At 39.1% G+C, this 10,949-nt stretch overlaps 1 protein-coding gene across 2 annotated transcripts in view; it reads right to left on the reverse strand.

Moving 5' to 3' along the window:
* Window positions 1-699, reverse strand: part of ppm1j (protein phosphatase, Mg2+/Mn2+ dependent, 1J) — a 34,300-nt gene extending 33,601 nt beyond the window's left edge. Inside the window, exon 1 of one of the 2 annotated variants that reach the window (XM_038270264.1) lies at window positions 133-696. In XM_038270264.1, the coding sequence (XP_038126192.1) occupies window positions 133-395 (263 nt within the window). In that variant the 5' untranslated portion in view covers window positions 396-696. Of the gene's footprint in view, window positions 1-132 lie in introns of both variants that reach the window. The other variant, XM_038270266.1, reaches the window with a different exon arrangement.
* Between the last annotated feature and the right edge of the window lie 10,250 nt (window positions 700-10,949).

The following is a 10,949-nucleotide window of genomic DNA, read 5'->3' on the forward strand; positions in this document are numbered from 1 at the left end:
CCGTACAGAGCAGCTGCAGCACCAAACCCCCTCAGCAGGCCTGGCATTGTACCTACACTGCCTATCACTGCTTATTGTCCTATAGACTCGATATGTGTCTGAATGCATGCATGCATGCATGAATGCACTCACTCTGCGTATCCAGTTCCCCAGGGAAGCCTGGTGCCTCTCTTTAAGGTGACCACCGGCCGTGTGGCGTGCTCGGTGGAGTACTGCAGGAGCTCCGGGGTGAGGTCCAAGAAATCCGGTCGGCCGTAAGGGAAGCGATGCGGCAAGCCTTCCTGTCCGCAGTTCTGGCCTCCACCTGAGTGATGATTGTGGTGGTGGTGGTGATGTCCATGAGGCATCATCCCTCCCACCAAGTTCGACATCGCGTTTTTCACTTTGCTGATCATCTTCGGCACCGACCCGCTGTGGGCCAAAAGATCCGGGCGAGAAGAAAAAAAAAAAAAAAAAAGCAAATTACAAGCGATGCGCCACCACGGTGGAAACGGGGAAGGGCGAAGAACAACAGAGCGCAAAGAAGGCGAGAATCATTTCAGGAAGCGATTGTTTTCCTCCGTGGACCCATGTGACAGCTTTCAGACAAGCAGAGGCGAGTTTTTCCTCATTCAAACAGAATAAAAAAGCCTCTTTGCGCTGCGCATGGGCCGTGATCCGCCAGGAGGCTGTGGCTCCTCTGATAGGGCTGGGCTTCAAGGGGATGCGCAACCAGCCGGCAAAAATTCACAGGCATCCAAATGTCCGTGAGAGCTGAATTAGTCCCAATCAGAGACAATCTTCAAAGCTTTTCCGACGCTTCCGATTCATTTCATTTGTTCTCCAAACTACATAACAGCCAGTATAATAAACGATCAGTTCATTTAAACATATAGTTTACAATTTGCTTTTTTACACACAAAAAACAAGTTGCTCATAAATAAGCCAAACTGGGTATGTCCAGCCAAGCTGAGCCCAGCACCAGATGATTTGAGCCATCAACATTGGGTCCATTATAACCAGTAGTTCAGTTGTTAAAAAAAGAAAAAGGGGGATGGTGGAATTATTATTATTATTATTATTTTTTTGTGGAAGATCATCATCATATCAGTCATCCAGGTCATAGTCATAAAAAAAAAAAAAAAAAAAAAAATTAGAAAAAAACTTCATGGTTTCCTTCATGTCTACATGCAAAACAACAAATTGCCATGAGTCCAATTCATTAAAAAAGTTTGTTAGTCTCTGTATTGATTAAAATTTCAAGAATGAATTCACTTTGTTCCCAAAAAGTTAAAAAGAACAATCCACCTGACTTCGTTTCCAAGTTTGAAGACGTTTTGCTTTTTCAATTGAAAATGTCAGAAATAGCGTTGAGTTAGAAGCTTTATATAGTAGCCCAAAAACTTGCTTTTTCTTCTGGTTCATTTTGCATGATATCTAAACCAAACAAGTTTTGGAAACTTAGAAACAAAGTCCAGTGGATTGTTTTTATTAATTTTTTTTTTTTTTTTTTTTTTACTTCTTTGGAAGCATACATAGCCTAATTAATGTAGTCTATTAACCTAAAGCAGGATGCACAGTATGGATGTTACATGTCAGGTAAGTCAATCATTGACCTTGACTGGGGCACCTTACAGGACTGGGTGGCATGGCTATCACTGCCCCTACATAGTTAGGGACTCATTTCCCACTCAGCTTCATTGTCATGGTAAGTCAATTCTTTGATTTTATTTATTTTATTTTTCAGGTTACTCGTAAGCCCACAGCCCACCAAATGTTGAAAGGGCAATATTATTGCCATTACTGTTAATACATAATAGAAATTCTACACATTAGATAATAAAATGTCACAGGGGAAGGTATGGGGGGATGCTCATTTAAGAAGGGGGATGATTTTTAAGATTTTTTTAAGAAGGTGGGTGCCATCCCCCCTCAACTTCAGTACTGATTATAACCCATCAAATGGGTTTATGATATTCTATCCAAATTATGGGCTGAATTAACTGCAAATTTGGATAAATTCAACCACGCCTATTTGTTATTGCCTCTACCCAAATACTGGGCCAAATCATTTAACTTTATAATTTTTTATTTCTTTTACCCCAATTCTGTTTCAAATTAACCATAGTTTTATTTATTTTTTGTTCACCAGCTATTTATATTAGTTTAGTAATAATTTTAAATTCTTGGTAAAATTGTCCAGTATCTTTGTTAATATCAAAATATTACATTACAATCATTAGGAAAGTAAGGTGCAATAGATTACTCTTATCTATAACACAATTCATACTGAATTTGGTCATGCAATACATGTTTTATGCAATAAAACTTTATGGAATCTGTACAAAGCACCATCTTGAAATTTAATAACACTTAATAACCAAAATACACAAAGGAAGTTAATCATGGAATAATTTGAATTAGTGTCATTTAAACAATGCACAGCAGTGTGTATAACATCTGAGAACAGCAACAGGCCAAGTGTTAAACTGGTAGTAACAAGCTGTATTTTAGGCTTTTAGCTCCACTGGTAGCAAGTATTCTAGTTTGAAGAGTTCAGGCTTTTCTCCTGGTATTTCATAGGCTGCTCTTTGCAGGAATTCCCACAGATGTTCACACTGCTTTGGTTATTTAAAGTGCAAAATAAAGAAAATGCCTTGAAGCAAACATTGATGGTTGGAAACTGTGTGTCATGGTCCAATGCATGCCCACTAGTGATGACAGATCCTTAAGATGCATGCTGACTGAAGTGGATAATCCAGGTCCAGAAAGCAAAATGCCTGTACAGAGATCAGTTCTAACAATTTGCATTTGCAGCACCACAACACAGACTCATCATCTGAGGAGTTAAACTCCTGGTTAAGTGAACAAGATGAAGGAAAACAAGGCAGGGTTTGGACCTGGATTATCCACCTCTGCATGATGATCATTTCCAAGTGTCAGAAGGGAGTGAGGTCAGGATGCCTTGGCCTCATAGAAGTACTCCACTGTGTTTGTACCAGGTAAAGAAAGCAAAAGAGAGCAAATGAGAATAAGTAAGGATCAAATGATTGTTTTGAAAGCCCACTTAAATAAGATATATATCTAGATAGATCTATATATATCTATGTATATATATATATATATATATATATATATATATATATATATATATATATATATATATATATGCCTAAATGTATAGAAATCTGAGGTGTCAAAAGTATTAAAGTTAGATTATCAACTTCAGCTTTTAACTGAAGTTAAAGCGTAAAAGTCATTTTTTAAAAACGATTTAAAGTTTAAAAGTAGTGCAGAAAGAAATGTTAGGGACAGATACTTTAATCTACTGTAATAAAGGAATATTTTTCTACAACTCTGGATGATAAATTCCTTGCATTTAGTTTTCTTAATCTTAGAACTAATGGTAACAGTGTCAAATTTAGCTTCACATCACCTTGAAAAATTGTTTGGTCTGTGGTATACAACAAGTTAGTCACAAGTTGGTGTTGTTGTTGTTGTGATGAACAACAACAATACCAAACACAATGAAATTCATTGTCTGGATGAAACAAATTATTTTGATGTTTTTTATTTTATTTTTTATAAATACTAACATGCTACAATGAAAATGAGCTGGAGTAGAAATAAAAGTTATAAAATAATTACTCAAGTATAGATGTCAGGGTTGGGTTGAGGTTTGAGGACCCAAATGCAGATGCAGAGGTGATTTCCTGCTGTTTTAATTAGTGATAACAGTAAACAAAGGTAGGAATCCAAAAATCCAACATGAAAAATGTAAAACAAACCAGAACCATGGAGACACCAGGGGAAAATAATCACGAGGGGCCTGGGTAAGACAAGGTAAGACGAGGAACCAGCACTGAGCAACAGCGCAAGGAGAGTATTTATGGTAGACTGAACAAAGAGAGGACTAATGAGCAGATTGGGAGCAGGTGTGAAGAGAGCAGCCTAGGAAGGAGCTGGGGAAAAGGAGACCAACACAAGAGGGCAACAAATATAACCAGAAAACACAACAAAATAGGAATGAAACAAATAAAACTAGAAAACATGGAGCAAAGTAAAACTGAATACTTAAAAGAAAACATAACAGAACCAAGACAGTGATAATAGATAGACAAAATTTCTACTTAAGTAAGGTAACAAAGTATTTGTACTTTGTTTCTTGACGCCTCTGAAAGCAATATATATGAAACCAAAGTACACAGTATTGCTCTCTGTATACAGTATACTATACATGCTGTGCAGCACATCTAACAGCAGAGATTAATAAAAAGAAATGTGGTCATCTCCCAAATTACAAAGTAGAAATGAAGACTTGAATTAAAATAAATATATTTCTTTCCTTTAAATATTTCTATAAGGTCTGTCAGCTGCCACAGCAGCCTAATGTTGATGGAAAAAAGTTTTCCATTGACCTGAAACAAAAAAACGGGACAAAAACAAACTGTAGTTAGGCGGATTTCCAGAGGCAGAATGGGTCAGGATCAGGCAATCAGAAAACACAGGTACAGTAGAGAACTCTCATCACAGGCTTGAAATAATCTGGCACTGATAACTGGTCTTAAGGCTGGTTAAATAGAGGCTGAAGCAGGTGGATCAAAGGAGGGGTAATGAGAATTGGGCGGAGATAGGCAGGAGAGTGAAATGAGTAATCAGACTAGACATCATCGCCAAGATCATGACAGTGTCCCTAGAGGGCACTTTAGCCCATGTTTGGCTCCAAAGGGTACACTTAAATGTGTGGTTTTGCTCCAAAGGGGGCAGTTTAACACATGTTTTGTTTTCAGCTAAGGCATTAAGGACATGCTTTGGCTCCAAAGGGGGCACTTAAACATGCGTTTTGGCTGCAAAGAGGGCACTTTAGCATGCCTTTTTGGCTCCTAGGGGGCAGTTTTATATGCCTTATGGCTTCAAAGAAGGCAGTTAAGCACACATGTTGCCTCCCAAGACATTGCACTACTTCAATTCTATAGTTGGAGGGGGTCAGGTTATCCTAAACTTTCACTGTAGTAATGCTGCTCTAGCCTTATGCTTCTGGAGGACAGAATGAACACTTTTCATCCTGCTACATTCTCCCACTATTCTCAAATGTTGCATTGTTTGCAATTATTTCACTTTTTTATATTTGTTTTATATATATTCATTGTTTGTTCTCTCTGCTTTTTCCCCTCTCCATAGTAGCTATAAGTGTTCTATTTTGCTGTGACAGTGTTCTGAAATTAAATTTAGGCAAGGACTTAAAAAAACTGAACTATGACATTAGGACATCATTTATATAATATTAAGCCTTACCTTGTGTTTAAGTGTTTATGTGACAGTGTTAAATATTCATTACAGATTATGCAAAGCCTTTGCTGCCATAATAAAAACAAGATGCAGTTACAAAGGCTTACCAGTAGATGGAGCCAAATAAACGTACCTAAAAAAAAAAAAAAAAGAAAATCTTAAAGGCCTTTATGGCGATGGGAAACTCAAATATTCTGCATGTATGTTGGTTGGCATATTAAACATTTGAGATTGTAAATCTTAAATGTAAATCCTGTATTTATTAACTGACTCAGATGCTTAAACATATCCTTACGCATACACATCTTTTCTTTATAGCACATTTTTATGACATATTTTTTCTCACAGCAGCTGTTGTTTTGCAGGCTGTCTACAACACCACATGCTGGCGAGTGATAAAAAGAAAGCTGACTGATTTTCTCTGCCTCAAAGCATGATTTCTTTTCCTCTTTGATTTTATTCTCTCTCCTCAAGATAAAGTACTCCCAACACAGAGAAGCCGTGGATAAAGATTTAATCTCTTTCCTGATGAATGACCCTCTGCTTCTCTGACAGCAGGTACTGAGGAAGACTATTCCTGCTACGAGAAACAGTGAGATGTTTTTTGCTTTTTTTTTTGCTTTTTTTCTTTTTTTTTTTGTCTTACAAAAAGTGGCTGTGGTGCAGACCGTCGACACAGTTTTGGAAACCTCCGCTGAGAGGACATATTTGATATGCAGGTAAAGTTGGAGTTCTCTAAGGTTTGTGTATCATTATGTGTCAGATCAGAGTCCCTCTAGAATGATCTCAAAATGTTTCTGTAAGGTTTTCCATTTTGTTTTGAATCCTATGCTATTATATATTATTCCAGGTTTTGGCGGGACTTGCGGCCTAGGGGTAGGGCATAGCGCTTGGAATACTAAGGTTGTGAGTTTGAAACCCACCCCCACAGATTGCCACACTGGCTCTCTGAGTAAGACCCTTAACCTCACACTGCTCCCCAGGTGCCACACAATGGCAGCCCACTTCTCCCCATGGGGATGGGTTAAATGCAAAGATGAGAATTGTTGCACTGGTTTTAAACTGATCAGGGCTGGTCTCCACATAGAGACTAGAAATATTCCCAGAGACTCAAAACTGTATTACAAAAACACATCTGACAGGTAGGAGCAACCCAGCATGGCCTAAGCAATCAGTAAAACCTAATATATGTTTGACGCCATGAAAAAAACTCCATCTATTTTCATTTATAATTCTTTCAATCTAATATAGCTCCCTTTAAATATTCAACAGATTATTTGTCATAAATAGGAAAATTGTTGATTCTAGTAGTGCCGAACGCTTCTATTTTCAATGTGACTGATGATTATGGGAGATTCCCAGTACTTGTATAACACTTTATAAAGTCCAATGACCTAAAAGAATGTAGCGCTAAAACACTCATACTCTGATGTTGGCCAGTTAGATTGTAGCCACAGCTACAGGGGCAGACTGGCAGAAGTGAGGCTGCCATATATTAATGCCACCAAGCCCCTGACCATTTTAAGCAGACAAGGCTTGTGATTTGCCTTAGATTTTAGACTTAGACAACTTTTATTGTTATTTTGTAGAGTCTATGCAAAACTAATTTTTCTTTTGTGGACCTTACAGAACATTTCCATTCTATAAAGTGCAGCAGTGATCAGATGTAAACAGTGTTGGACTAAAAAACATGGTGCAAAAATGCATTGATATGGAAGCATTAAAAATATACGGTGCAAATATGCAGTGTTTTGGTTTGGTGTTATCAATGTGATGCAGAGTCTGTGACATAATTTAGAGTTTTTTTTTTAACATTCAGCTGTCTGATGGGGGTGGGGAAGAAGCTGCTGTGGAATCTGCTGTTCCTGCATTGAATGCTGTCAAGCCTCTTCCCAGAGGGCAGCAGGTAGAACAGTCCATGTTGGGGGTGTGAAGGGTCATTGATGATGTTACGAGCTCAGGACACGCAGCGCTGGGATGAAATGTATTTAATGGAGGGAAGAGGAGCCCTGATGATTCTCTCTGCTGTTCTCACCACTCTCCTCACTTTCTTCCAGTCTGAGACGCTGCAGCCCCACAGCACACAGTGAGACAGCTGGTCTGAACGCTCTCTATGGTGCTTCTGTAGAGGATTGTGGGGATGGCTGGGGGCTTTTGGCTCTCCTAATCCTCTGCAGGGAGTACAAGCGCTTCTGTGCCCTTTTGACCAGCGAGGTGGTGTTTACATTCCAGGTGAGGTTGTCTGTGATGTGCACCCCCGGGAATTTGGTGCTGCTGACCACCTCTAAAGCTGAGCTGTTAATGAGCGGTTGAGACTGGTTAGGCCGGTTCTTCTTGAAGTCGACGATGATCTCCTTTATCTTCTCCACATTCAGGATCAGGTTGTTATCTCTGCCTCAGCCCACCAGCTGCTCCACCTCCTCTCTGTAGTCCTGGTTGTTGCCATCTCTGATTAGGTCCTTGTCTTGCTCAAGGGCACAATTCCTGAGACAGAGCTAGTTCTCACACCAGGCTTTAAAGCCTAATAAATGCTCAAGCCCAGCATCGGAAGCAATAACTTTTATGCAATATCTACAGACAGTGGCACAGTTTTATATCACTGTGGAGGAATTTATTTTTGGTTAAGCCGCATTGTTGACTGTTGCGACATGAACGTCCAGGTTGAGGTCATAAAACAGTATTTTAATTGGATTTAGGTTGTTCCTAAACCTGTTTATGACCTCACAATGCTCACACCTGTCTAGATTGGGACATGTGTTGCTTTTTGTGTCTTTTTTTTTAAGCCCACTTTGTGTCATTTTACTGGTTACATTTTAAGTGCTTTCTTGATTCTTCTGACCTGGGAGTAGGCCTAATCAGGCAAGGATGGACTTATAAGAAACTGAATAAATTTTAGTTAGTTTATTGATCAGAAAATTTTAGGGGCACCAAGAAATGTCTACACTATTTTTCAGGGTACAGAAAACATTAAAAAACAATTGTAATAGTTTGTGTAAATTTTACAGATTAACACAAAGGTGTTTAACACATCTCCATCTTCTTTGATAAAATCTTAGTACATTTGTAATCTAACCAATTTGTCTATGGTTGTTTTCCAGTGTAACATTGCCTCCTGTAAAGATGCTCTGTGTTTTTTTTGTTTTTTTCAAGATGTACACTCAATGTTCTTCCTCTAAATTGAGCTCATATATTCTTACTTTATGTGGGCATTATTTCTTTCTTTATGGATGGAGTCCTCCTTTGGCCCGACTCAGGGTGCTGCTGAAGTTGGAAACTCCATTATCAGGGCCCCTGATGGAAACCTGTTAATGGCCGTTCAGTTGGGATTGAGGTCGAGAGAGAGACCCGGTGGTGCAGCCGCACACAAAGCCATAAAGCCTGATGTAGGGGCCTCTCATCGAGCGTCCGCAGCTCAGGAAAAATAACTGTACCGGTGTCTGCAGACCTGTTGAATTAAGGGGGGCATTAACTGCTGCATCCTCTGCATTATTGATGGAGAGCTCCTTTCCTGAGGCCATAATGGCGGTTATTTTTCCCCTTGCAATTTTCTGGTAGACGTCTTGCTGTCTTCAAACACACTTCTGCAGAGAGCGAGCGAGGGTTCAGGCAAAGTGCTTGGCCTCCTTCCCGCAGGTTGCTGTTATTTTAAACCAAGCCGTGGATCCCAATCGATGTGGAGCTGCAGACATCTCTTACAACAAGTCATATTGCATGCGTGAAATAAGAGTAATAACAGAATGACAAGCGTGGTGTGATGAGTGTTATGCAAGGTGCCACCTACACAGACAACATTAATGGAGATTGTGAGATTTTCTCCTAAAGGTGCCAAATCACATGGTACCTGGAGCTCACAGAGTGTTTCATGGGGTGTGACCCCAAAAAGACAAAACCAGAGATTTTCATTCCAATTTAATGCCAAACGCTCTCTAACAGGGATTACCTCATGAGTCACCCCAGCAGCCACCTACACACCTGTTGTTAAGTTTCTCTAACAGACGCTCCAACTGCTGGTTTTATCTGCTCCTGGCCACCTTGAAACACGGCTCTACGCCGCTGACCTCATCCTGTCATATGATTTAATGAGCAGTGCCTTGTCACAAACCGGTGGGTCTGGGGACTGATGGGGCAGCTCCATACAATGCCCGAAAGATTAATGAGGTCATCTTCCTCGCCCAATATGTGTGAGAGACACTCAGCTGGGAAAAGAGAAGCTTGATGACTTTGGGAACCATTTAATATAAATGATGCAAAGAGAATCAAAAATAACAGCCTCAGTATTCATAGGCAGTTATGAGGTGATGTGAAGCCTGGCTCTGGTCTACTTATCTGCTTTGAATTTTATAGCCCAGCCTGGTCGATGATAATGAGCTGACATTTTTTTGTACTCGGTCAGCAGGGACTGGCATGCTCTGCCCTTTGATTCTGCTTCCATGTGTGATTCAGACTGCATGTGTGTGTGTGGAAATTTATGAGATTTAGTTTTATGATGAAAACACTCCTAAGAGCAGCCTCAAATCAATCCATCTGAAGTCAAAATGATTTCCCTCAAACTCTTAAGGTCCTTTTCGAAGGCTGCTATTGATTATTCCAACCTTTCCCAGGTTTACAAAGGGTCATATGGAAGAGACTGTTCCAGAAATGTAAAGATGATAATGCAAATAAAAAATTGGAAGGCTTGTAGAGTAAAGAGTAGTGCTGAATGAAGGTGAAAGGTGAATGTAAGGAGGCTGAAGTTTTAGCAACTTTGGTCAGGGTGCCATTATTTGTTTAGATCATTTATATATGATAAACATCTCAACTTTCCAAACTTAAGCTTATAAAAAATCATTATAGAAAATGAGCAGCCATTTATTTTTTTCAAGCAGCTGCTTAACACTTGATAAATGAAAACAAATGACACCGACAATGAGAAAGAGGACTCTTAAAGGACTGTAGTGCTTTTAGTCCATCACAGAGACAGGCTTCAGATTGTAATTAACAGAGAAGATGGAGCTGTAGCTGGGGTATGAAGGAATGAGAAGATTCAGAACAAACTGGTCTTATTTGCATAAAATTAATGAAAAAAGTATTTGTCTTGTTTGGCCAAATCGGCATCCAAGAAAAAATTTGTTTGGTTCATTTTCAAGTTGTGAAAATAATATAAGACGCATCTTGGTGAAGTTTGGAAACAAACTGTGGAGCTCTTATCTAAAAGAGACAAATTAAAGTAAATAACAATAATAATATTTTTTAGTTGGTGTAAATATAACAGGGATTGTGGTCGTGCCACAAACAGTAACAAAAAAATAATCATGCTACTGTTAGAGTTTGGGTTCTGTTTTTCTTTTGGATGTTCAGTTTTGCTTTGCTCCTTGTTTTCTAGTTTTTTATGGTTTCATTTTTATTTTGCTGTGTTCTCTGGTTAATTCTTAGTTACTGTTTCAGTTTTGGCTCTGTTATGTTTTTCTTTTGAGTTTTCAGTTTTACTTTGCTCCATGTTTTATAGTCTTAGTGGGTTAATTCTTATTTTGTTGTGTTTTCTAGTTATTTTCCGTTTTATAGGTTTTTATTTGTTGCCCTCTGCTGCCCTCTTGTGTTCTCCTTTTTCCCTAGCACCTTTTCTGTTCTGCTCTGTGCACATCTGTTCCCAATCTGCTTGTTACTCCTCTCTTTGTCTCAGTCTCCCTTAAATACCCTCTCTG

This window comes from Cyprinodon tularosa, unplaced genomic scaffold (assembly GCF_016077235.1).
Source record: "Cyprinodon tularosa strain WSP-4 unplaced genomic scaffold, ASM1607723v1 ctg759, whole genome shotgun sequence".
Lineage (NCBI taxonomy): Eukaryota > Metazoa > Chordata > Actinopteri > Cyprinodontiformes > Cyprinodontidae > Cyprinodon > Cyprinodon tularosa.